Genomic DNA, 27,222 nt, shown 5'->3' with positions numbered 1-27,222 from the left:
GATGAAAATTTAAATTGTTTGCACTTTTGGTCATTGATATATGAAAAGTATGGGGTTTTCTGTTCTAACATTAAAAACCACGGTCTCCAGTTCCACGCCCTGGTGGTCCTGGGCTGGCCCCACGTGAAGGAGCTGCTGCCTCAGAGGAATCCTTCCCTCCACGTCGCATCCCTGACCAGGCAGCTGCAGCACTGTATGGCGGGCCACCAGCTGCTGCAGTTCAAGGGCTCCACACTGGCCTTGGTCATCATCACCTTAGAGTTGGAGAGGCTCATGCCCGACTGCTGTACTCCTATATCTGATCTGCTAAAGAAAGCACAGGTAGACATCAACTTTGCCCCAGACCAGGCTCTCAGTTTTGCCCCTTCAGCTGATGCACTCTGCCCCCAAAAGGGTACCTGTGGCCCTTCTTGGCCCTTGTGGGCTCCAGAAGATGCTCTGGCCATGATGACTCTGAAGAGTCTTCCTAAGGGCTAGGCTTTCCACACGTGGCATATCCTCTGGACTAGAGTATTAGATACACATTCCCTTCACCAGAGTGGGTTTCTCTGACAGTGAGTGAAGCTTTATCTCAGTAGCAGCCCTTGTAGTCAAGAGGATGTGGGGACATGTCTAGCTCAGGAGGAAGCAAACCTGAGCTTAGTATTGAGGAGTGTAAATTTCTGACCCCTCACCCTCTATATGGTACTAGGCACCAGGATACCCTGAGTAGGCACTGGGAGGTCAGAATCACTCAGGATGGACAGGGTAAGATGGAATGCAGTTAGAATAATGACAGTTTTTGCTGAGGTTGAAGATGGGTGTTCCTGAGATGGTGGGGTTAATGTTCTTAAGTTGGGTGGTTGGACCTTCCTGAAACTGCTCCATGCTAGTATTTCAGCACTGAATTGCTCATTCTTTAGAATGTAAAATGATTCTGCCTCAAGGATGACCACTCTGTTTTAATTACAGGTCGGTATTAGGCAATGGAACCACTGCAAAGAACTTGTAAAGCAACAGCTGACAAGTTTTTAGTCATCCTACCGCACAGACAACTTTCTGGTTCACCTGCCAGCCTCTGTGCCCCTACCCCGGTGCCCTTTAGAGCATAATGGCAATCCTGCCTTGCTTGGACTCCTCTATATCGTAGGCTTTATGGATCCTATAACAAGAAAGGAAGAAGGCCCTGAAAGAGCAACTGAGAAAACATTCCTGTCTTCAGAAAAAATTAAGGGGGCAAAAAAGATAGGTCAGGGTCCCTAAAGGGAAGGGTAATCTGACAAACTGAACCCCTGCCTCCCTCTGAACCCTGGGCCCGAGACCAGGGAGAAGGAGTAAACGCTCATACTGCAGCTTGCTTTTTCTTCCTTCTCCAGCAAGGGCTGTATCAGCCCCTAAGACAGCTGGACTATGAGGCCAGAGGTAGGCCTTGCTCAGGGCCGAAGGGCTGGGCTGGTGCTGACAGACAAGTTCTTGCTGCTCCACCTGCCAGAGCTGGCCAGGTCCTTCCAGCTTCCCAGGCTTGTACCAAGAACATGTGCAGGTTTCAAGTCCCAAGTACTCTGCCCACCCCTGCAGAAATGGGATAGTCTCTCCAGGTAGATTTACCTTGACTTGGCCAGGATTTAAGTCTTTTTTTCATAAGGACTCGATTTATAAAGTATGCTTCATTTAATGTACAGCATCTTGATCAAGCTTTAGGCAAATTTCTCCTTTGTTACTCTTAAGCAAAGTAGTTTATTAGCTTAACTAGAGGGATTCTTGTGTTAAAGCTGAACACTTCAAGGCGGCCCTTGTGATGGGGAGAGACAGCTCCCAGAGCTTCTGGTTGAGGTGAGCAGGTGCTGAGGCTGAGGCTGCCTCCACCACTGCCAGGAGGAGGGAGAGATCACTAGCATGGCTGAGGGAGGTGACACTATAGAGCCATTCTCTAGGCAGTGGAGTCCAGCTGGCAGCGATGCCCACTGGGGCTGTGTAAGGAGTGTTGGGGATATGAATGACTGAACCACACATTTAGAGGTAATTTGTGAAGTCCTTCCACTGTGAACATTTTGTATACGTGCTAAGCCACGCGGAGTGTGATCTGCTACCAGCTACAAAATAGCCGAGGACTACATATAGTATAATAGTGTCTGTACTGTAGTCAGCACAAATCTCTACCTTTTGTTGAAACAAATTTGCTTGTTGGAACTTTTGTTAAAATACACCTTAATTCCTTTCAACACTGTCTGAGTCTTATTTTATATGTATTAGATACCTTGCATTTAGAGTTGAGAGAGTCAAATACACTTGAAATACATCTCTCAAGCCCTGTCAGTAACTGTCCTCTAGTCCAACACAGAGGGACATGCTGAGGGGCAGCCTGCTGCTCATGGCCACAGCTCCCTCTGCCTCCTTCCTTCCATTGGGAGTGGGCACTGTCGCTGGTGGGGCAGGGGCTCATCCTGAGAGCCCACACCAGCTCACACTGTCTCTGACTTCAGGAAACTGCTGAGAGGTATCTGGACCTTAACCAAGTAAGCTGCATCCCCAGAGCTAAACCAACTCTCAGTCTCTTGGAAAAAGGAGAAGGTAGACCTGTGAGCCACAGTATGGGGGTAAGGGACAGCCTTGCTGCTTCATCTTTCTGTAAATAATATTCCCCTTCTTTGGGGAAGCAAACTTCTGTATTGCCAAAATACCACTTGTGAGATTTTTTGTTTTAAAAGTTTTATGCTGTTCAAGCTTGTCTTGGAATCCTAGGTCCCATCCTACTCTCCTTTAACATTTTTTTCCTGCAGTTAGGAACTCATATCCCACCTCAGATTAGAGACTGGGGATCACTGTGGTGGGAGAAATAAAGACACATCCATCTTCCACTTGTCCCCATCTGCAGAGGGCAGGAATTGGTAAAGGACTGTGGCTGCAGAAAACAGAGATGGGAGAGAGCTCAGAGGCAGATGGGCTAAGAGAGGAGCACGTGGATGAGCATCATAGACCTGTCCTAAATTTGTCCAAATATTACCTCCCCCAATTGGGTGAGCCAAGGTCCTTCCATCAGTGTGGCCCTATTCCCCCTGGCTTCCTAGAGAGTCTCTGTCCTTCAAAGCTTGATGAAGACTTTGCCTCCCTGCTACCTGCCTCCCTGTGGGGAGAGTAGTGCTATACCTTCACTAGGGATGCCTGCATGCCAGTCTCCCTGCTGGGCTGTCAGCTTCCCCACCTTAGTCCCCCATCTCCTCATTTTGGTCTTCCCAGAGATTAACCTAGTGTCCAACAGAGAAAGCACGTCAACAATGGGCCCAGGAGATTGCCATCACTTCCTTCAACCACCAGTCTGCCCTTAACCAAATATTTGCCTACTTACCAGGGCATCCCATCTCTGCAAAACCATCTCAGGTCCACCAACCTACACTGTCAAGCTGTCCAGGATACCAATATTGAAACCTCAATTCCTCCAGTTACGAGCTGTGTGACCTTCGGTAATTACTTAACCTCTCTGTGCCTTGCCTATAAAATGGGCAAAATGGTACCTAACCATAGGATTATTGTGAAGATTAGAGGAATTAATACATGTAATGCACTTTAGACCAATGACTAGCACACAATAAGAACTCAAATGTTAGTCGTTGTATGTCAAGCCTCCTCAACAAGGAGGTAAACTTTTCAAGCGCAGGGTCTTCCTTCTCTCATGTCCTGCTGGATAAAGTCACCTGATAAAGATTCATTAACCACAGGCTGCGTCTTCTCTTTCCTATCTTTCCTCCATCCCACACCTATTCAAGAGCCTTTCACAGATGCCCATGGCAGGATTCACTATTAAAATACTACTCCTATAGAAGCTGATCAACCCCACAAAGTTCATGGAAAAGACAAGCTGTATTTTACCACAGGTGTAGCAGATTAATAGGCTAGGAAACATTAAATCAGAAAAGCCACTGCCCAAAGAAGACACCACAAAAACTCAAAATAAATGCAAAATTTAATGGAAAAAAATGAGTACAAAGTGAATGGAAAGGAACAAAAATTGTCAATGAATGAAGGAGTAAATGAATTAACAAATGAAGCAGTTTTAGAAAAGCATGTTAACGTAAGAGACTAGCAAGCCACACTTCCCTTGGGCCTCTTATCCAGTAATACGAGCCCCACTTAACAGGGAACCCACACAAAGACATACACACAAACATACATGGAGTTAGTCTGCACAAGTGCAGACCACCTAGACTCAGGTTACCCATAACTTGGGTGACCATACATCCCAGTTTGCCTGAGACAGTCATGGCTTATGCCTGTTGACTTGGCGTAATTATTAATAGCATTTCCTTTCACTCTCAAAAGTCTCAGTTTGGGCAATAAATTATACGGTGATTCTACCCAAAACCAACTTGGTTCATGAAAGACATGATAGTAAATGCCAGCGTGATCCCACTGACTGTCCTAAATGCCAACATGATACTGAGACAGAAAAGGAGGGGTAATCAGATCCTGCAGACAGGGGGCACATTCCGTGATGGGGAGCTTGTTAAATAATGGCAAGTTCTAAGCCCACCTTGGGCACCAAGAATTAATTTGGTCTCAGCTAAAAATGACAAAATTCCAAACATAAACAGCATGGGAGAAAAGTGCAGTAAGGCTCGCTGAAGTCAATGGGTCCTGTGGAGGCAGCTCAGACCCCAGAAAATTTAACAATGACAGGTCTCCCCGAGATTCTGGGAAGGCGTGGGCCCGCAGGCAGATAACCAGCCATAATTCTGGCCTCCCAAGTATGCCCTGGGTGCAGCCCGCAGGCGGCAGTGGATGGGTGGCAGAATCTGCCCACTCCAAGAGTCCCCAGATTAGCCCATGAATCAGGAGTCCTTATTTCTTATATAACCAGTGAACCTGCTGGGTCACTGAGCCTCGTCTTCAGAAATACATTAGCTATACATTAGCTGACAGAGGCTATCTTAAAGGTCATACTTCCACCCAACTAAATACACTTTCAGACATATAATTACCCTAAAGTTAAGCCACTCACAGTCCACATCTGCCTTAGATATGCTGATTTACCTTTTTGGATACCCACACTGAAGCATCAGTTATAGCCAGAGGTGGATTTACTCTGAAGCTAATGAAGCTTAATTCTCAGTGCCCTTTCCAAGGCCCTGTACCTAATTTTATACTCATATCCTTCTTTTTTTTAAAAAAAAAAAAAAGGTTTCTCAAGTAGTTCAAGCTTCAAGCCCCTCAAAAACCTGTATCCACCCCTGGTCATGGCATAACTTTGGAGAATCTTCACTTTGAGCATCAATAAAACCTGCTCTGCTCCTGGCGAGGAGAAAAAGACCACCTTTTCCTGGTCACGCCTCAGTGGATACACACAGCTCACCCTCCACCCCTCTCTGAATGTAACACGGTCTCAGAAGGGCAGGAAGGAGCCAGGACCTTGTCCTGGAAATCAGTAAAGCAGGCCAAGGCAGAAAGAGGGAAACAATGATGGGAGAGAAGATGAAGGACGTAAAAAACAAAATGCCAATCCAACAATATATTAGCGCAGCTTCCTATGTCTTCCAACTAGGGAGTGCACTAGACTGTAAGCTCCTTGAGGACAGAGCTGTGCTTTACTCTGGGTAGCCAGTGCCTAGCACAGTGCTTCATCAACATTAAATGAAATCCTTCCTCTCATCTATTCATTTCTTGTGTACCATATTATCAGCCTATATTTTCAACCCTGATATTCTCAATGGCTTGCAAATCAACAGGAACATAGAAGAATGCTTGTACTTTCTTAGAATGTTCTCTTTAAGAATGCCGGTGAAGGGGAAAAGCTCCTCTGCTGGTATTTTTTTCTTAAATTGTTCACATACATCAGACACTTTCACCTCTTTCCCTGTGACTCAGCCAAGAAAAAGGAAACAATGATCTGGAGAAAAACCTGTTCCCGCTGAACACTCTTGCATTTGGAATATGCAGAATTGGTTTGGGGGTCTTAGTTAAACAGAGTCAAACACTTAACACGCACACATGGGGTTGGTCCCTGTTTACAGGTAGCACCTCTGGGGCACAGAGACAATGGCTTTGGGCTGCTGTTCCATTTACATTCACAGTAAGAACACTGGATGTGGTCTTGTTCATGATCCACTTTCATCCATAAAGAAATTCCAAACACTGTCATTACAGGATGTTTATTACCCACCTCTCCCTATATTTTATAGGGATACTTTATACATAAGAAAGGTTTAGAGATATTTTTAGTTTTTAAAAATCAGGGAATCTGTTACTTATGAAAATAATGGGAGAGGGTACTATTTGTCTTTATGCTCGTGCCAAAATAAAAATTTAGAAGTGCTTTAAAAGTTATTATTGAAATTAAGCTCTAGGTTAGAAAAATTAAAATGAAGGGGAACCAGGCGAATTTGCAGCATGTATACCACACCACGTGGCCACACCTAGGGCACTGCATGAGTTGCCATCTTGACGCTGAACAATTAGGCCGAGCATCGCCGGCTGGGGCCTTCGCTAGAGTGGCACAAGACTGCTCCGTCAAGGAATAGTGACACTGTAAATGGAAGACCAGCCACTGGCTCTGAAAAAAATAAACCTCATCAGTTTTGGATTCCAGCATTCATGGCTTTAACGAGTTTGCATAGAGAGGGTGGCCCGCCAGGCCCAGGCAGCCTGGGGGATGGCAGGGTGGGGGGGGTGGGGGGGGAAAAGCAAGGCTGTAAACACTGGAGTCTGTACCAGCTCCCAGTCCGTCCTCACACCATGTTATGGGAGAAGGGTCACAAGGTGTAACTCAAGCAACTTAACACATGAAAGTCTAAAGTCCACTCTTGACATGTAAGTCTGTGCGTGCGTTAACTGAAAAATAAAAATAAAACAAACAGAACAAAAACAGACACATTAAAAGGTACACAGACGACCAAATCAAACAGAAGCAAAAGACAGCAAGATGAACACTGGGAAAGGACAGTCAGTTTGGCATTTGTAACAAGCAAAGCAGAGAATTCGCTTCAGTTTATGGCATCCCAGGCTGAGGGTCGGATAGGGAAGTAATTTTGCAAAGATCAATTAAAATTTGAAGAATAAGTACAGTCAGTCAAAGCCATTCAACTAAATGGTCACAAAAAAATGTCCCCCCAAATGCACTCCTGACTCATCCCATTCCCCTGACCAGGCTGGGGGGAAGGGGTGCTCCCAGCCACCCCACCTACCCCACTCCTGGCCTCCACAAGGCCAGCATTGGAGGAGAGTGCTCTCTCCCAGAGGCCAAACTGACTGAAGCTTTCTGGAATGTCCAGCAAACAGAAAAGGCCTGTTTTCCAGGCCCAGGTCACATGAAAAAAGCAGGGAGACCTGACACCAGTGATGAGCCCCACCCTGAGCTGTGCTGGTGCCCTTGCAGCCAGCCTGCACCCCACCCCATTGGCCCTCATCCCCTGACCTGGCCACGGGTCCTTGATCTTCTGTTTTTGAGGGGTTTCTCCATAGCTTATTTCCTAGGGGACTCTGCCTGCCTTTTTTTAAACGAGATGGCCTGGGATAAGCTGGCAGGGAGCACGGAAAAGTCAATTCAGGAGCCAGCATGTGGTTCATAGAGTGGCATACCCACTCGAAGGAAAAACAAGATTTCTGAGCCATTAGCTTGAAATCCACACAAGTTCCAATTCACAGAGCCCTCACACTCACCGAGCTCACCAAGACCTGGACATGGGACCAGGGCTGGAAGCAAATGCAAAGCAGAAGGGAAATTTACATGGCTGAGGGGAGTGTGGGGCTGGGGTCCTCCCTGGGGACGAGCAGGGGCTTATCTGTCGCAGCCGTGCCAGCAGCTGGGGTGGAACCACCAGTCAGCAGGATGCGGGAAACTACAGGGTCTATTCCAAAGCAGAAGACAGGTCTCAGGAATGAGAACTAGCATCCAGTTCCTAAACGCCTGGCTTTGTCCCCCTGGTCTCCCCCAGAAGCTCCTTAAGTTTATTTTCCTTAGATGTGTCTGTGCCTCTGTGCGTGTGTGCCTTGGGGACTGTGTGTGTTAGTAGATATGTGTCTGAGTCTGTATGTGATGGGGCAGGAGAGAGTAAGACAGTGTACATGTGTCATGAGTGTGTGTGTGTTAGGGAGCACAATATTGGGGGGCAGGTGGAAGGCTAAGGCCACAAGCAGCATCCCAGGGCCACAGCTAGCCATGCGCTGCATGCCCCTAACCACGAGGCTCCACTGCCACCAAGGAAGGAAATGCCTGGACACACACATTCCCAAACACTCCAGGAGGAAATGGAATTCCAAGGAGAACAAGAATGAGGACCAAGATGGGTACACCTGGCAAGAGAAGGAAGGTACCTGACACAGACCAGGGGCAGGGAGAAGCAGGGACAGACGAGATCCCCACAGTGTGATGCTGTGTGGGACACTGAATGAAGTGGGGCGGGAGAGGGAGACTCCCCGGGAGCCAGGGCATCTGGACTCCAGATGTGAGTGTGGAAACAGGCTATGAAAAACACCAAGGAGAAGGGACTTAGAGTGGCCCCCACCTGACCAAAATTGACTGCACTCCTGGAAAAGCCTCCGCCCCATCACCTATAATTCTCTCTCCTCTGAGTACTCTCAGAGGAACAACTCCAGCCTCTACTTGAGGGGCAGCCTCCTCTCCAGTAGGACTCACAGGGCCCCTACAGGGAGCTGCTGTCCTTCCTTTAGCAGGTCAAGATCATAGTGTCCAGGGGGTCAGTGCTGGCTGGGCTCAAGTCTCCACTGTCCTCAGTCACCACCTGCCTGCCAATATGGGGCCCACGTCCACAGCTTCAGGACTGAGGGGGAGGCACCATGGCTGTCCAAGCAGAAACCACAGGAGCTTTTGGAATCTGCCCAGAAATGCTAACATTCCCAGGCCCTGACCGTCTCCTGGCCTGAAAGACTTTCCCTGAGACCCTACACCCTCTCGGGGGCCACTCCCTGCCTGTGTGGCCCAGCCTTCTCCACCCAGCTCTTGAGGGGGCTGCAGGAGAGAGAGAGAAAGACAGAGAGAGAGAGAGAGAAATGGGGTGTGGGGTAGAAGAGGGAGAGAGGGGCCACTCATGCACGAATACAAGAGTGGCCATGAATGCTTGATATCTTGAGATACGAAGATCACTAGGGAAAGAAGAAAGGTGAGCAAGAATGAGGTGGGAGAGCAAGTGAAAGGAGAGAGCAAACTGGTGAGCCAGCGAGAGTGAGCGAGAGTGAGAGGGAGGGAGCCCGCCACCTACTTCTTCTTGTCCTTGTCCTTCCTCAGAGGCTGCTGCGAGGTGGCGTGCAGGGCCTGAGACTGCAGGGCCTCCACCGCCGCCTTCCTGCGGTTGAAGGCGTTGGTCTCCTCCTCCAGTTCCCGGCGCTTCTCCTCCACCTTGCGCTTCTCTTCCTGGTGGACCCGCTTGAGGTGTTCAAACTTCTCGTGGAGCTGGGAGCAGAAGGCAGGGAGGCCAGGCTTCATGTGGGCCCAGAAGGAGCCCAGGCCCTCCCTGGCCTGGCCTCACCACAACCCTCAAGCCCCGCACACACCTCTCTCTCCTTCTCCTTCAACTCCAGCTCCGTCTCCTTCACTTTGTTGACGAACATCTGCCTCATCTCCTCCTCCTTCCTCTGCAGCTCGCTCAGGAATTCTTTCCTCTTGGCCTCGTATGTCTCCTGTAGGCTGTGGAGACCCAGAGAAAAGAGGCCAATGCGGGGATTATGGCGGAATGGAGTGGGCAGAGCCAGAGAAGCGAAATCACGTGGGCATGGGGGATCGGGGGCAGAGGATGCTGGGGTCCCAGCAGCCTCTCTCCCCAGCTCACAAGCCCCCAGAACAGATGCCGATGTGGCAAGTCTGGCTGTGGCTGGGGAGATAGGCTGTCACCTGAAAGGCTGGCTGTCACCATCGCTGTCCTGGAAGCCCATCTCCTCCAACTTGCAGCGCCGGTAGAGCTCGTAGTGCCGACTGTGGGTCTGCTCGCGGAGGTCCTCCATGTTCACCCGGATCAGCATTTCCCGGAGCTTCACGAAGTCGCAGTGATTTTCGTTCTCCACTGAAAGGAGAGGGCACGTGGGCATCAGGTAGGCTCCCAGCCACCAGCACAGGAAGGACAGGGCACAGGACAGCGGTTAGGGTGTTAGAGGTAGACTCCAGAGAGAGGACAGGCAGCAGATGGTCACGGTGAGGACACAGGACAGGGGACTGAGTCCGGGTCCCCAGCCGGGGCTGTGCTCTCACCACCACACTCACCCTGCACCACGCCCCAAGGGTACTGCCGCGCTCGCACCAGCTTGTTCCCCACCTTCACCTCCTCGGTGCTGCCCACCACGGCAAAGGGCAGGTGTGCCTGGAAAGGGCCCAAGTGTGCATGAGCACTGAGGTGACACAGGCTAATGAACAGACCCACCCTCACTGCCCCTGGGCCCCAGGGAGGGGTTGCCCAGACCTGAACAAGGCCTGGCCAGATGCTCACTTGACGGCTTTCCTTTGGAGAAGTATCCTGGAACCTCCACACAAGGGAGTGGGCTGAACCCGCAACCCCTTTCCTCTTGTTCTAGGGTGTTCTTTCAGCCCTTGGGCTCCCCAGGGGCCACTAGAAGCTCTCTCAGACGACCTGTGGGCCTGGCTCTCTTCCAAGTTCCCAAGCCCTGGCATCCTGCCTGCTTGCTCCTGCAGGTTTCAGGTCCTAGCCCTGAGTTCGAACCTTGGGAACCTTAAACCTGGGGAAGCCCTGGTACCAGCCCAATACCCAATTCTTCCTATCTCCTGTCCAGAAGATGCAGGACTGGCCAGCTCCCAGATGCCCACCCATTTTTCCTGGAGAGCTAAGGTTGAAACCCAGGGAAAAGAGAGTGGCCTGGGGCTGGCTCCAAGCCCTCTGGCCCCAGAGCCCCAAGGCCCTTGCCCAACACTCACATTCATGACCGCATTAATCTCTGCAACAGCTTCATCATCCGTGGGAAACTGGTAGATCTGGACCCCGTTGCTGACCAGCTCACCCATGATCTTGATCTTGAACTTGTGGAGCTCACTCTTGGAAATGGTGTCCGCTTTGGCGATGATGGGAATAATGTTCACCTGCCAGGATTGAGGAGAGGGGTCAGCAGGTGAGTTGCTCCTTGACTGTGGAGAGCCCTGCTCAGGCCACACCCCTGGGCAGGCGGGCAGGAAGCCAGAGAGATGGAGCTGCTCCTAAGGGGTGTCCTGGCCTGAACCCAGCCAGCTGGGGCCATTCTGACGGGTTGTAACAATTGGCTGCAGTGTTTCTTACAGCCCTGGCTGCCCCAAACCTCCATCCAGCCCCAAATTACTCCCTTGGGCATACCCAGCTTTGACCCAGAGTGCTCTGAAGGTCTTAACCGGTGTGGGGCCTGACAGGACCAGCAGTAGGGGGCTGAGCACCCCCAAAGCAGGTTAGATGACCCATTAGCAGCCACAGGAAGACCTCAAAATCTCCCAGGCCAAGGTTATCCCATTGTTCACAGTGAAAATTAACTCCTGAGAGAGGGGAGCAGTCACGTGAGAGCTGACAGGTGACTCTGGGGCTGCACACCCTCCAGGACCCCATGCCATTCCTGTCATTCCCATGAAGCTGCCCTTTTAATACCCACTCCTCATTCCTACTCTAATTCTGGGGCTTAACTCTCCTGTCTCTACTGTGCTCAGGAGGACCCCAAGGGAAAGCCACGGCAGGAAGGACAGGGGAAGTGAAGGCAGCAGAGGAACTAGGAATTGAGAGAGAGAAAATGAGCAGAGAATTGGGATGCTCTGGGGAGGTGGGGTCAGAGGGGCAGAGGGACGGGGGCGAGGTGGGGAGGTAACTCTAGGGGGATGGGGAGGATGCCAGGAGCTAGCAGGCTGAGAATAAGAATCAACTCAGCTGGAAGGAATGGGCTCAGGGCCAGACGCAGGGGACAGAGATCTAGAGAAAGAGCCCAGAGCAATGGGGGCTGGCTGGAGCCATAGGGACAGATGCAAGAGAAGATACAGAGAGGACCAAGCCCAGGGGGCTGTCCACAAGCCCCCAACCACACCCCCCCTCTGTGGAAGATGGGGAGCCCACAGAATCAGCTGGAGGGGGGCCAGACCTTGCTGTCTAGTTTCTTCATGGTCACCAGATCCAGGGACTTGAGGGAGTGCCCCGTGGGCGTGATGAAGTAGAGGCAGACGTGGATCCTCGTGTCATGGTAGTCGAAGAGCGAACGGCGGATCTTCAGCTCCTCCTGCAGGTAGTTTTCAAACTGCGCATCGATGTAGTCAACTATGGGCCTGTAACTACAGACGGCTCCGTCACTGGAAGGCAGGCAGCAGAGCCGTGGTGCAAGGCCTGGAGCCCAGCCAGGCTGCCCACCAGCCTTCTCTCTGTGGGAACGAACAGCTTCTACCTGGGGATCCCTGTCTGGGTACAGGTGGCTGACCCCTTCTCCTGGTCCCCCAAGGGGTCCTCAGGACCTTAGATATTCTCCTAACGGCCCTCCCCTGGCCCCCATGGAGTGCGGGCTTGGTTACTTGTCTGGGGCAGCGAGGAGTGCAGAGCACTCGGGCAGAGTGTTAGAACCACGGCCAACGTAGAGGGACGGGGAAGAGACCAGGCGGGCCGCCCTTCCTGCCGCTTGCCTCTCATCCTTATTGATCTGATCCCCGAAGCCCACGGCATCCACGATGGTCAGCTTGAGCTGCACGTTGCTCTCTTGGAGGTCGTAGGTCTGGGGCCGCAGGCGCACACACTCCTCATGGTGACTGGCTTCCTCGGTCTCAAAGGTCGTGTTGAAGAGCGTGTTCATCAGTGTGGACTTGCCAATGCCAGTCTCCCCTGGGGGGCAAGGAGTGGGCAGAGGGGATGTCAAAGGCTGGAACTGGGGCTGTCCCTGGCTGTTGGGTAAGCCAGGTGGGGCTCAGGCACCCTCGGCCTCTGTACAAGAGAGAGGGGCAGGTCTCCCACTCCATCCCCCACTGTCCCCAACCCCATGAACCACCCCTTCTCAGTGGCCTCAGAAATAATATGTGGAAGGAAGACCCAAAAGGCTGACTTGGATATAAGACATGGCTACATGGGGTGTGTAGGTGTTTCCTCAGAGCGTGGGGAAGAGACAAAGACAGGCAGTTGTGAGATACCACTAGACACTGGCCCCTGCTGGCCTCAATGGGACCCGGTCACCTGCTCTACACACCATCCCTCCTGGGCCCAGGAAGGTCATGGGGCCAACAGGGTCAGGGTCTGAAGCCACCAGTGGCTCAGCTCACCTGCTGTGGGTGGCCCCAACTTCATGAAGCTTTAATGGGAGGGGGGAGGTTCAGGAAAGGCTGCTTTCCAAGGGGCACCCACAGCCTGGCAGATGCCAGGGCTTGGGCACCTGTAGAGGGTCTGGCAGAGCTTTTTGTCCCCTCTGGGAGCCCCAGGCCCTGAGGCACATGGAACCTTCCAGAGCCTCCCTGTTGGGGGCTGTATTTGTTTAGATGTGTACTGGAGCTCTTACTACATAACACTGTAATGCAGGGACAGTCTGGTTTACCATAGTGTCCTTGACACACAGTAGGAACAACAATAGCTGTTTTTTAAACAAACAAACAAACAAATGGATCCCAACCACTGTGATAAACACTCAAAGCACTTCCAAGCTTTTTACTCTTTCCAAGTTTACTCTTCATGGCAACACTGAATCAGGCCCTGGCTCCACCTCTATCTTTGACCCTGGCAGAGACACCCACCAAAGCCTCGTCCTGACCCCCCAAAGTGTCACTCTGCCTGGGAGGTCCCCCTGCAGCTCAACAGGTGGTCAGGGCAGCAGCACCCCGTCTCCCAGAAGACCCGCGTCCGTCCTCTGTCTGAGGCTGCCCCCTGGCTGGGCATGACACTCACCCACACAGAGGATGTTGAAGCTGAAGCCCTGAGTGACCGACTTGCTGACCAGCTGGTCGGGGAGGCTGTCGAAACCCACATGGCCACCCAGGGAGAGGCTCCGGGGCTCTGGCTCTGCGTTCTGCCAAGAGAGAGGAGAGAGGCGGTGAGCCCACTAGGGAAGAGGGGCCAAGCAGCGGGGAGGCTGAACCTGAGTCACACCACCCCCGCTCCGCCGCCAACCTCGTCTCAATTCTCAGCACGTCTCAGGACGCATCGTGAGTGCATCGGAGCTCCAGTTCCAGGCCAAGCTTCCACAGAGGGAGCCCCAGGGCCTCAGGACCCATGACTCTATCTGGGAAAAGGCCCTTTCACCTGTGGCTTTGCTCCTCCTGGGCTGGCGAGGAATGTCTACGCCTGAGGTGTCTCCTGGCAGGTGGCCCCAAGACCTATGGCTGCTACCTGAGGGCTCACCTGCCCTCCTGCCCAGGAGGAGGCCCCAGATGGTCCCTGGATCTTAAATGAAGATTTCAAAAGGCCAAGATTAGAGGGTGTGTATGTTCCTATGGCCCCTTCCTACTGAAGCAGGACCCAAGCAGAGGCAGGTCTGGCCTGACCCCCTCACGCTCGCACTGTCGGGGGGCCTCTCCCATCAGGCTGGGCTCATAGTCCTCCACGGGCACCCCTTGCTCCTCACACACCCAAGCATGGAATGCACACGTGGGCCCTGCTGAAGGGGCCGGCGCTCACTGGGTCTCAGGACCAGTCTCTGGGGCATTGTGACTCTGAGGCCTCAGTGGTACTCTGTAGGGACTCCCAGGCTCTGGCTCCTGCCGTCCTCCCGGCCCCACCCCAGTCCTAGTTGCTTAGACAGAGGATTCTGGATGAGAATGTGGAGGCCTGCCCAGAGAGGCGGGCAGCAGGTCCTGAGCGAGCAGGGGCCAGCGAGCTGGCCAGAGCACTATAAAAAGAACCCACCGGGACCCAAAGCAGAGCGTCAAGGTCAGGCTCCAATCTGTGTGGATTCTTTGCTTCCCTGGGAATGGGGGTGGAATGCTTCCCTGGGAATGGGGACGGAAGCTTCCCAGGCTCATCCTCCCCAGGTTTGGGTCCTCTCGAGGGCAGGCCCCAGACAGCTCCGCGTAGGGCAGAAGCATGGCTCCTCTGTTCCCAAGCCCCTCTGCCCTGACTGCCAGCTCGACAGAGCAAGGACAGGACAGGACAGGACAGGACAGGGGGTCTGAGTCTCATCCTGCCATCCGGCTCACAGCTCCTGAGGGGGGGAAACAGGCCCAACTGAAGACAGTCCCAGAAGCACTGATTAGGACAGTGGCAGCCCTTGTGTGGGTACAGGCACAGCGAGCAGAGAGGGCTGAGGACCAGAGAGTAGGGCCCTGGATCCCTGCCCTCCAGCACAGGGGTCTCCTGAGCATCTGCGCTCCCCCTGACCTCTCTGCAGCCGCAGCCTGTTGCCTCAGCCTGAACCCTCTGACCATTCTTTCCTCCCAACCAGAGCCCCTTGGCACTCAAACCCAACCCTCTCTTCTTCATTAATTATGCCTACCTGCCCCTTCCCCCAGGCCCCTCCCCCAGCTCAGTCACGGCATCCCTGCATCAAAGACTCCCAAGTGTGTGTGTGGGCAGCCTAGACCCCACGTGGCCCCTCCGGGCAGCTGTACTATCCCCTTGAACAAGTCAGAGTTACCCCTCAGCGGTTCCTTCCAATGACCCTCTCTCAACAGAGCCTCTGCTCTTATAGCTGACCCTTTCTCCCTGCCCCCATCCCCAGGGGAATGAGTCACAACCTTCCCAATCAAGCCCAGGTCCCCCCAGGGCTGCAAACAGAACAACAAAGAGGCCCAAAGGCAGCTTCCTCTCACTGGTAGCCACATCAAAACCAGTAAATGGAGCATAGGAAGTGCTGGGTCTGGTTCAAACCCCCTAGCATGGCATTCCGGGCCCTTTACCATCTGAGACCTTTTTCACAGGCTTGGTTCCTGCCCAGCTGGTTATCTCTGGATATACTTTTCAAACTTGACACCTCCCCCAGGCTCCAGAGTTCACTCTACCTTTCCCTGGCACCTGCTTTGACTTGGCCCCCAAGTACGCACATTCCAGACCCCTCACTTGGCTGTGACCCCATTTCCTTGCACTATCAGTTGTCCTTTTTATATGCATCATGATTCTCCAACTGTTCCATGAGCTCCTTGAAGTGGGCTGCAGGTTGGGGGAGGTCAGCTTTCCCACTTCCCACCCTCCCACCACTATGTCCAATGTGCTAGACAACACTACCACTTATAAATTACTGAACACTGTCTTTACTGCCACAGCATCAGGGGTATCTGCCCACCTTACACAGAGCTTCATTATTCGGTCTCTGTTCCACCTGCTCGTGGCAGCTTGCGGATCAAATAGAGGACAGAACAGTTAGTCTAGGGCTTTCTTTTCAGGCGAGACTGAAAATCTCCAAAATTTAAGGCGTGCTGTGCTTGCAGAGAAGGCTATGTGTTTATTCATCCTCTTTTTCCAAGGGTGACACAATCAGGATGCAATCCAACATCCTGTAGTCTGCCGCCAAAACCCACCCAGTCAGCTGTCTGGAAGCCACGCACGCGCACACACACACTCGGCTTCAGAGTCCTTACACAGAATCAGAGGCCATCCTATTCCTGATTTTCCCCAACTCTCTTACAGTCCCAGGCTCCAAAGGCTAAGAGCAGCACTCAGGGGTCTCACACAAGCCCACCCACCCACGCTCAGCGAGCCCTGCCTGCCTTCACTCACACAGCTGGGCTCTCTCTGGAGAAGTGTGTACATACAGGGAGGTCTTTGTCCCCAAGTTGTTGCCCAGGCTACACTCTGTCACTCCAAGGGCCACAGACCTGGGGCAATCGATCCTGCTCAGGAGCCTCGGGGGCCACGGGAGTGTCAATCTCCAGAGCACGCGTGCACGCACACACATCCACACACAGAAGAATGGCCGCTGGTCCTCGCGGGGACAGAGTGTTATTCCCTGGTCTCAGGAGACTGATCTGACCTCCCAGCTCCATTGAGGTGTGACTCTTACTAATGCCAACCTCCCCGATCCTATATTTGGCAACAACAACATGTGATCCAAGGTGCGACACTCCCTCCAAGGTGCCCGCCCAGGTGTCTCCATTGACCTGTGTTGGGTCTCAGCCTAGGAGGAGCCAGCAGCCTACAAAGCACCACTGGCATATCTCAGCTACCACAACTCAGGAAGGAACTTCAGGTCTCTCACTGGTTACTTGCCATTTGCCAGGTAAGACATCAGCTCCAGTTCCAGGGCTGGGTCCTAATAGTCCTGAGCCAATCAGCATGATCGCACGATTGGTCAGGCACAGGCAAGCGACCCAGATTGAGCCTTTATGACCATCTTGTAGCCATTAGGGAAGCCAGCCTAAGACGGAAGCCCACTCAAAGAGGATGGCTGAGCCAAGAAAATCACCGAGGAGAGAGCACCAGTGTCTGCCCTGCCTCTGAGCTTCTCCCTTTACCCCGGCCACATCTCCCCTTTACTGTTTAAGCTAGCTGAATGGGGCTATCTATTACCTGCAGCTGAAAGCATCTTGACTGCTACAGCCCCCAAAGTGAAACTCTGAATGCAGAGGAACAGGGAGAAAGCAAGGAGAGTAAGGACAGGGAAGGAAAAAGTGGTGTTACAACCACAGGAAGGAATGGATGTCAAATGATGACACCAACACCTCACCAAGGTCCACCTGTGCAGACTAAACCAAGTGATTTACACAGTCTCCTACGCAGCCCTTTCCCACGCTGTGTGGCAGAGACCATTATTATGCCCATTTTACAGGTAAGGAAACTGAGGTGCACAGAAGCTAAAGAACTAATCAGGGTAGAGTAGGGATTTGAGAGCAGCCAAGCCCGTGCCCCAGACCACTCAGCTGCACTGCACCCCCTACTCTTACTATGCTCCCAACTCATTCATTCAGCCCCTCAACACAGGCTTGCTGGACACATCTACTGTGTGCCAGGCACTGGGACAGCCACTAATGAAAAGATGAAGACACCAGATCCTTAACCTCAGGGGCTCAGTCTAATTCAGTCTAAACTCAAACGGCTGTGACAGCCAGGCAGCCAACGTAAATGGATGAAGGGGAGCAGGATAGTATCAATAACAACCACCACACCTAACGGTTATCAAGGGCTTACCAGGTGTGACTCTAATTTCACCTCATTTAGTCCACACATCAGCCCTATGAGGTAGGCTGTATATTATCCCCACTGTACAGAAATAGACAATTGAGGCACCAAGAGACTAAGTAACTTTCCCAAGAGGACACTGCTCAGGAGGGTGAAGCCAGGATCTAAATGGAGATGGTGTGACTGTAAAACCCACACTTCCAGCCACATCACTCTGCCGCCTATTGGATGAAAGACCCGGTGACTTGGCTGAGTGTGGGGTCCCTCAGGGAGAGGCAGGAAGAGTGGGGAACTGAAGAGGCTGTGCTCGGTCCATGAATGGCTATGGTTTTGTGACTCCAGCCAACTGTGGGAATGCAGACCTAGCATTACTAAATCTTCCAATTTTTTAAAAAGAATCCAGAAATCCAGATTTTTTTGCAAAACCCACTAGTTTTCAAAGGTTGGCAACAACTACCAATGGAGAACACCATGAGGGTCCAACTCAACGTGTCTGGGGGTTGGACCTGACCCATGGTCTGACAGTCTGCAACCCCGGGTCTGGCAGAATGGTGACCTGGAAGGACAAAACACCCAGTCTGCACTCTTGGGCATGGAGCCCCACAGGAGACTGCTCTGCGGGAGGAGACTTCAGGCTGGACAACTTAACTCGGACCCTGGTGAGAGGTAGACCCAGCTGCTTCTGGCCCTTTCCACGTACCCAGCTCCCAGGGGTTCCAGCTCAGGGGGCTCAAAGTGTCCTCAAATCTCCAGGATAGAGAGTTGGCAGCTCTGAACTCTACACACACAATGGGAAACTCCACAGGGCCCCTCTCTAATCACTAACAAGCTTTTGGCTCCTAAGCCAGGCTCTGGGCTTCTATGTCATCATTTCTTTGGCACATCAAAGACAACAACCAAAATAATAACTGCTCAGGCTGACTGCGTTCCTCCATGCCCAGTCGTCCAGAACAAAGTAGAGAATGGCATTTTGTTATGCAGCCCAGTGGATAAATAGGACATCCTTTTCCTGACCAGGAAATGCTGTCTGAGCCTTCTGGAGCTGCCCCAAACACCAGACAAAAGGAGCTGCCCCTTTTACCAAGAAGAGAGGTGGGACCTGGGGGGAAACCATGTCTCGCACTTGCCCACAAAAACAGGATTTTATCCAAAAGAAAGTGGAAATCTGCTGAATGTCTAAACCAGTAGAGCCAAGGAAGCTATGGGTGAAAAAAGCCCCCGAGATCAAACCTCCCAAACGAGGTTGGCTGTTGGGGTGGGAGTAGAGGTGGCACCCCATCATTAGTGTACTTGGCTCCTGAATCCTAGGCAAAGAGCAGCCCCTACCCCAGGTCTTCCACAGAGTCCTCTCCAAGTGCCTTGGACTTCAGATGCTTTTCTCCCCCCAGGCTCCCATGCCTAGTACCCACTGTCCTGAGCACCCAGCAGGCAGACAGGAAGCCTTTTCCCCAGGAGAGCTCCAGCTCTGGGGGGGGCCCTATAAAGTCCTTGTGCAGTGGACCCAGGAGTCATTGCGCCACTGGGAGCCTTCTCCGCCTGTGTTCCTGGCACAAAGCACCCTACCCCTGGCTCTAGCTACTCTCAGCAGCCTGGGCCTTAAATAGCCAGAGCAGAGGCCCCTGGCCAGAACCCATGGTCATAGCACAACTGTCCTTGAGTCCGAGAGGAATCCTAGGAATTTTCCCAGGAAAGGCTTAGGCTCTGGTCCCAGGATTCCACAGCCAGCCTCTAAGCCCAGGTCAAAGGTTACGGGAAATAACTACAGGGATGTACATAGGAGGGTGGGGGTGGGAATGCTGCTATCCTGGGCCAGGAGGGAAGAACAAAGGCAGAATATACCTGTCCCCAATCAAGAGGACACCTGAGAACCAGAGTGTCTCTCTCTCCTAAGGTGGCAACAAACCTGGGGAGAAGACGCAAGCCAGGATCAGCCTTCATGGTGGCAGCACGGTGGCAGATGAGGTAATAATGGCAAAGATGGCAGTTGGGCCCCAGGAGGAGATCACCAGTCACTCTCTCAAGGCCAGTCATCCTCTCTCCCATCCTGGGAAGCGAAGGGACTTTGGGAGCAAAAGTACCCCCAGGAGGGCTACCCTGGTGGCGCAGTGGTTGAGAGTCCGCCTGCCGATGCAGGGGACACGGGTTCGTGCCCCGGTCCGGGAAGATCCCACATGCCGCGGAGCAGCTGGGCCCGTGAGCCATGGCCGCTGAGCCTGTGCGTCCGGAGCTTATGCTCCGCAGTGGGAGAGGCCACGGCAGTGAGAGGCCCACGTACCTTAAAAAAAAAAAAAAAAAGTACCCCCAGGAGACCGAGGCCACCCCATGCCCTGACCTCAATACTCCAGTTTCTCTGCTTCCCTGTCTCACTAAGAGGCACTTTCCTCCCTCTTTCTGCATACAGACAGCAGGACTGCCACTCAGTAATTTGGGATGGTTTACTTCACACTTCTCATGTCAAAATCAGGTTTCCAAGAAGCCAAGAGCACAGTTACTGGTCTCTGGGCCCACCCACCTCGCCCCAGGCCTAGGGCACAGGGATGTCATGTCATCCCTCCCGTGGGAGGGAACGGTCCATCCCACCACAGAGCAGATAGGGAAGGCACTCTGGGCCACAGAAGGTACTGGAACTCCAGGTGTTCATACTTTCCCACTTGGCTCAGGGGCTCCAGAAGCAGCCCCCTACTTCCCCACAGCAGGGAAAGCCACAGTGGTATGGACACCGCAGGATGGAGGCAATCTATTTTCCACAGTGAATGAGACCCCACCTTTGGAAAGAGGAATGTAGGCAGCAAAGGTGACTATGCCCCCCCTCCTACCCCAAAATGGATGCCGGTGCTGGGAAGGGGCAGAGAAATACATGGGCACCAACATGGGCCAGCAGAGGCTCGGGGCAGCACTGCTGTACTTCTCTGTTGCTTGCACCATTCACCCCAGCACCAGGCAGAGTGTCAGACTCGTACCCAGGCCCCACAGCCAGGTCTGGTGAGTGGACTTAGGTCCATGGCCCACAGTCCCTCCTGAACCCCGGCCCTCAGGTGGTCCAAGCCCAGAAGGCCCCTCAGAGAGAGGCCAGCACCTATGATCTGAAATAGGCTCTTATTCCTTCCTCCCCTGGTCTGTCTCTCTGATGTGGCTTCCAAGATAAGGCTCAAGAACCATCTAGAAGCCATGTGTTCCGAGGAGGAGAATATCTAATTTGCCCCAATACCACCCAGGGCAACTGGTGTTACAGCCTAGATGCCCCTTGCCCTGTCCTCCACCACCTCTTCCCAGCCATGGTTCCTCACGTGAGCCCTGAGGATGCAGATGGCTCTAGCAAAGAACACCTCTATCACGAGGGCATGTTGACCTTGGGAGGCATCCTTTCCCCTGGCAGATGTGTCTCCCTCCTGCCTGCATAGCACCATATTTAGTTGTCTGGCAAAGCCTGTGCCTTGGGGGCCATGACTGGGGATTCTGAGACCCAACCTAGCAGCACAGAGGCAGGAAGACTGGAGAGGCTGCAGGGGACACATAGAGACCAGCCAGTTCTCAGGCCCTTTGCTCTGTCATCCTGCAGTGGCTTCCTTCTGGTAGCTGGACCGGAGCCACAGAAACGTTCGTGCTAGTTACTGCCCCAAATATGTACCTCCACCTAGCCCATCTTAGGGCTCAAAACTCAGAGGGCTCCACCCTCTCTGTCATCTCAAGGGGTACTGGGGGCTGAGGTTGGGTCTGAGGCCCAAACTTGCCAATGACCAGAGTCTGCATCTCACCCAACCGTGGGCTGCTGGCATCAACAAGATGATGGACACAAAGCATCCAGTGCCCTCCCTGCCATAAGCTTTTGACAAATATCTGGCCCTGTGCTGCAAGCCTCCACCAGTTCTCCTGCATCGTTGGCATTGCGGTCAGTCTCCTTCATGCCACCTTCTCTGTTCCTACTCTGCTCAGTCCCTTTGCATGTGCTCCCTTGGATCACCAATGCCTCCCCATCAGTCTCCCTGCTCTGACCCATTCCAGTCCAGATCCCAGGCAGACCTTTCTAAAGTGAGCACCCAGAGCATGGTATGATGCCCATGAGGGGGACAGGGCAGGGCAGACCCACCTCCCAAGGGGAGGGTGTGGAGCTGCAGCTTTGCAGGTTGGCGCTCGCTTAAGACCCCTCCATACCACCAGGCACCGAGAACTGCACAGATGTACCTTGCTCAGCTCCTACTTCTCCTTCGGAACAGCTCAACAAGGAGGTTACTGGTCATTTTTACAGGACAGCGAGACACCACTCTGTGACGGGCCCACTGGGCTGCCTCCCACATTCCTTCCCACCAGCTCTTGCCTCAGGGACAGAGTAGGCACTCCCTGGATAGCCTGCTTCTTGGGGAAGTGTCAAGATTACAGGGGTGACAACGGAAGTGACAGATGGTGCTGGGGATAAAGCGGAGATGGGGGTGGGGGGGAGCGATGGGCTGGGAGGAGTGCCAGGCGCAAGGCTGCCATGCTGCACGCTTCTTCCCTCTCCCCCTCAGATCTCCACTTTCCCTGGGCCCTCAGTCCTCCCTCGCTATAGAGTCTGAACTCTGCCCCATGAGATTCTGACAGGAAAAACACAGGAGATGGCCCCTGGGGCAGACAAAGAGTAAGGCCCAGAGTCTGGGACCAATTAAGGAGGAGGGGCAGAGCAAGAATGGACAGGAGTCTGGCTGCCCAAGGAGGGCAAGAGGCAACAGACTCCCCAGAGGGCTGTCCCAGACATGCACATCCTAGGAGATTTCGACCGTAACCCCATAGCTGATCTAGGATTGAACAAGGCCCAGCCAAAATGTAAAGGTTGCTGAGCCTGCAGTCTTTATATCATGCTACATGGAGAATAGGAACCCAGCACACACTGACCTCAAAGTACCATTCCACATGCTCATCTAAGCTCCAGGTTGGGACAGTTCCCAGGCCCTCCTGGGCTGGTCTGACCACTGAGCTAGCCTGAGGGGCAGCGTCAACCTGCCACAGCTCAACCAGATTATAGCCTCATGGCCACTTAACACCCAGTTCAACCCTGCAGCAAGTGAGACACCTAACATATCTCCAAACATGCCATAGATTGCAATTATCTTCCACAAACTCTTTGAAGAATATCAGTATGGTTATTGCCACTTTATAGCAAGATAAAGGAAGAAATGATTTTCCCAGGATGACAAGGCAGGAGAGGAGAATGGAGTCCAACTCCTAAATTCAGGCCAAACCCAACCCAAGGTCTCCACCCAAATTCAACCGTGTCCATGTCCTCCCAGGAGGCTGACAACTCAGAGTGTGAAGGGTGTGGAAGGTGTCCATCCATCCAGCTTAACCTGGCACAGTAACCAAGGCCCCTGAGCTCAGGCTGTACATCCTTATTTGAGTCAATCCTCTCTCTGTGCCTCGGCCCACCATGTCAATAATACCTGAAATCCTTGCAGATATGCTCTAAGAGCAAACACAGGAATCTGAGGGGAAGAGCCTTTCCAGCCCAATGCCTGCCACTGCAGCTAGGCCTCTCAGCTCAGCCTCTGAGGATAATCTCTGGACGCGTGTGGTGATGGGAGCCCCTAGGGAGGGTACCGTGTAACGGAGCAAGCTCATTCTCTGCTGCCTTCTTACACACAGGGCCAGTCTTCACATCCACATGGGCACTAAGTAACATGTATTATTTATTGTGTCTTTACCATGTGCCAGACACTGCTCTAAGCACCTCGCCTGGATACTCTCATTAAATCCTTCCAATAACCCTATGAGGGAGGTAGTATTTTTATTCCATTATACAGATGAGAACACTGAGGGGTTAAACAACTTGCCCAGGGTCACAAGGCCAACAAGCAGTAATCTAGGATTCACATCAGGCAGTCTGTTTCTAGTTACTCTACATACTGCTCCCACCTGCAAGACCAACTGTTAGAGTAACCTCTGGCCACAGACAGACAAGACCCAGACATAACTTTCTGGTCAGCTGGGCACAGAAAATGCACACAGGCACGCGGGCAGAGATGTACAAACACACACAGCTCTCTTGGCCTCCAGCTAACCAGCAGGTCTGTTGGGATGCATGCACAGCCCTCCTGGGGTACATAAATTCCCATTTACAGCGCAGGGGTAGGGTGAATCTCTGATTTGCCCAACCTCTGAATCTGCTCCTCCTGTATTTAAACTTACTGAACTGACTCGCAGGCCCCTCTCCAATGAGAATAACACACCCAAGTCTAAAAATTATGAAACCAAGAGTTCCTGCTTTAATTACGCATATTTCCAAACTAGACCAACATTTTTAGATTAAAGAGAAAATTTACATATATAAGTTCAGATGACAATATTTATAGCATTAATTACATAAGTCCAGAATCCCTTATTTAGCCCCAGAACCAATTCCTTATCAGTCACATATTTAGCATTTCCCCACTACCCCCAACATCCCTGGGCCCTCCCTCCCCCTTACCACCAACCAGGGCCTCACATGCTGGCAAGAGGACACAGCTTCCTTCACTGTCACAGCCCAACCTCCCAGACACACCCAAATCCAGCCTTAGACATCAGGGGACATGCAGACACAATCCCCAAAAGGCCCCTCTTCCCCGCGTGAATTATGAAAGCCTTTGGGAAGTTGGCTATTGGCTGGCTCAGGCCCAGAGAGACCTGTACAGGGACCACCAGAGACGTTAGCCCTCCACAAGGCATACCTGGACTGGGGCCCAAACATCCACTGGGCTGAATCTGGAATCCCTCCAGTTCCTGGGGAATGGCTGCTTCAAACCCGACCACTGAGGCCAGAGCTGCCTGGAATCGCACCCAGGATCCGGGAGCTTGGGTGGGGGGGTGGGGGGTGGAGCGGGAAGGAGAAGAAGGCCGCGGTCTTCAGGACCCAGGTCTGCAACTGCCCTGGGTTCATTTGAGGGACTCCCTAGGGCTTCATCCTCACCGGCTGTACCCATCCAACAGCACCTGCGCGGCTAGGAATCTCCCCAGCCGTGCAGAAACACTAGGGAGAAGTGGGTCCGGAGTATCCTGGATCCTCCTCTCTGGCCCCCGGGGCCCCAGTCTGTCCTCAGACCTGCCCAGGACCAGGCGGGTATTTATCTGCTCCTCTCCGCGAAAGAGGTCTGCTCTTCATCGCCCAAGGAGGGCAACCCCGCCAGCCTCCCGGCAAGGCGCCCCCGCCCGACGCCCTGGGACCCGGGACTAGCGCTGCGAAGAGCCCGCTCCGGTGTCCCCCGTCGCGCCCGGCGTCGAGGCCCGGCCGCGCGGCGCTGACAGTCCGGCTCGCGACCCCAGCCAGCTGCAGGGCGGCCCCCTCCCCGCGTCCAGCGCCTCCCGCGCGCGCCGCGGCCCAACAGGGCCCTCACCGAGAAGCGTTCCAGGTCAGTGGCCGCCATGGCGAGCTCCGCACCGGGCGGGCGAGCCGGGGCGAGCACCCGGGCCGCGATGGGGACAGGCCGGCTGCGGGACGCGCTCCGCCCGGGCGGCTGCGGCTGAATGGATCCAATATGGCCACTTCCTGGAAACTCCCCTTGGCGGCGGCGGCGGCGGCGGCGGCGGCGGCGGCGGGAGAAGCCGCGGAGCCGCCCCCGCCCCCGCCCGCGGGACCGGCCTCTCCGCCCGGCCCGGCCACGAGCGCACCCGGACCCCTCCGCTAGGATGACCGGGGGTCTCCGCTGCGAGGCGGGAGGTGCCGGCTGCGGGGACTGCTGGGACTTGTAGTCCCCGAGTTGGGGGACCGGGAGGGCAGTGCCCGAGGGGCCGGGGCCGGTGCCTGCCGGCTTGCCGCGTGTCCCTGGGACGCTGGGGCCAAGCCCAGGAGGGAGTGTCCCGCTCCCGCGCGCTAGGAAGTCCGATCCGTGCGGAGGAGATTGGAGTGCTGCGTGCGCCCTTGGGGTCTCCCCCACCAAGCCGCCTCCACCCGGTCGGAGCTTGTAAATGCACTGGGATCACCCGCCAGAATGTCGACGGACTGCATGCGGCCGGTCGGGTCCAGGAGAGGCTGCCTCAGCCTCGGGTGACCGTACCCCGGGCCCCACCTGATGCTCTGGTCCGAGCCAGGGCGGCACCCAGGGCGGGACCCGCGCGTCCGGCCGGGCGACCTTCCCGGGCCAGGGACCAGCCTTTGGCTTCTTGCGCAACAAATGCTCAGGATGCGAAGTTCAGGCTCGGGATTCGTGCAGTAGAAGCCGAGCTCGACAGTCAAGACATCAGATTGCAAGTGACCGTCACCCTGCCTGCCCCCAAGGGTTTGGGGCGATGTCTTAATGGAGTCTGGGCACTGTGCATAGAAGACTACGGCTCCCAATGCATGCACATTTTCTCTGCTAATCTCACTACTCAAAACGTGCACAAAACTTAGGAAACGAATACCTCTGCCCAAGCCAAAGGCCTCAGGGGGCTCTAGTCCTTTTCACTGACTATATCAAATCCAGCCCCAAATCCTCTGAAACCCTCTTTTTCTTTCCCCTCCTTCTGCCTTTCTCTCTGAAACAACCCAGCCTATCCCTCTGACTCAGGAAATTGTCCTGGCTGAAGTTGCCCATAGACCATATCTGGACTTGGCACACCTAGCTTTTCACCTTGAAGTGGGTTCCCCCCCTTCTCTCCAGGGCAAACACTCACTAAGGTGAACTGACATCCCACTGGTCCTTTCTCACTCAGTGTGTTCACTTTGTTCCTCCCTATCGTGGTGTTTCACACATTGTACTGTAGTTATCTACAAGAAATGGGCGAAGATGTGGTTAACGGAGCTGAGCCTACGGCAGACCGCCTGGGTTAGAACCCTGCCTCCATCCCTTGCTAACTTTTTAACCTTAGGCAATTTACTTACCTGTGCCTCCCTTTCCTCATCCCAAAATTGAGAATAATTATAGTACCTCTGCCACAGGATTAAACACAATAAAATAAGCAAAAGGCTTTAAACTATACTTGAAATAAAATGCTTAATAAAATCTCCCTCTCTAGACTACAAAGGCCCCAATGTCAGAACCCAGAGAGAGGGAGAGAGAGTGTATGTGTGTGGTCAATCAATGTTGAGTTGATTGTCCTAGACCAGATCTGCTGTTTCCTTTTTCTTTCCCGTAACTGGCAAGAAATCTGTCCCAACTACCATTTTCTGCATCACAACTCTCTTGGATCTGCCCTAAATTATCTTTAAAATGGTCTTTTCCCCCCTAGTTGGACATATTTCAAAATGATCTACTTCTAGCAGCCCGAGCTGCTGGCTGTGAGAAGGAAAAGCCCAGATTACAGCAGACTTCCTTCTCTTTGGATATGTTCACTCTACTAG

The 27,222-nt window shown here is 53.3% G+C and overlaps 1 protein-coding gene across 3 annotated transcripts; it reads right to left on the bottom strand.

The window, feature by feature from the left end:
- Positions 1–118: 118 nt before the first annotated feature.
- On the bottom strand, positions 119–25,545 carry SEPTIN8 (septin 8). Of its 3 annotated transcripts, none has more exons than XM_082836117.1 (10): positions 25,298–25,545; positions 13,794–13,914; positions 12,551–12,746; positions 12,022–12,208; positions 10,850–11,011; positions 10,184–10,280; positions 9,818–9,986; positions 9,481–9,613; positions 9,189–9,379; positions 119–306 (listed from the first exon to the last, which is right to left on the bottom strand). In XM_082836117.1, exons 1-10 carry the CDS (start codon positions 25,325–25,327, stop codon positions 141–143), a joined length of 1,452 nt encoding a protein of 483 aa, XP_082692243.1. In that variant the 5' UTR covers positions 25,328–25,545; the 3' UTR covers positions 119–140. The 3 variants fall into 3 exon arrangements, with proteins under 3 accessions (XP_082692243.1, XP_082692245.1, XP_082692244.1); XM_082836119.1 differs by lacking the exon at positions 25,298–25,545 and adding an exon at positions 24,635–24,718; XM_082836118.1 differs by lacking the exon at positions 119–306 and adding an exon at positions 3,968–6,801.
- Between the last annotated feature and the right edge of the window lie 1,677 nt (positions 25,546–27,222).

The sequence above is a fragment of the Leucopleurus acutus genome (assembly GCF_964270905.1).
Source record: "Leucopleurus acutus genome assembly, chromosome: 3".
NCBI lineage: Eukaryota > Metazoa > Chordata > Mammalia > Artiodactyla > Delphinidae > Leucopleurus > Leucopleurus acutus.
Note: the sequence above shows the minus strand (reverse complement) of the source record. Positions and strands in the feature narration are given on the sequence as shown.

What these genes read in the sequence shown, in the direction of transcription:
- SEPTIN8 (XM_082836117.1), bottom strand. Translation starts at nt 25,327, where the DNA reads ATGGCGGCCACTGACCTGGAACGCTTCTCG. An exon ending in AGATTAATGCGGTCATGAAT is followed by an intron (nt 10,281 to 10,849) that starts GTGAGTGTTGGG and finishes GGCCCTTTCCAG; the next exon opens with GCACACCTGCCCTTTGCCGT. An exon ending in TGAAGGAGAAGGAGAGAGAG is followed by an intron (nt 9,380 to 9,480) that starts GTGTGTGCGGGG and finishes TTCTGCTCCCAG; the next exon opens with CTCCACGAGAAGTTTGAACA.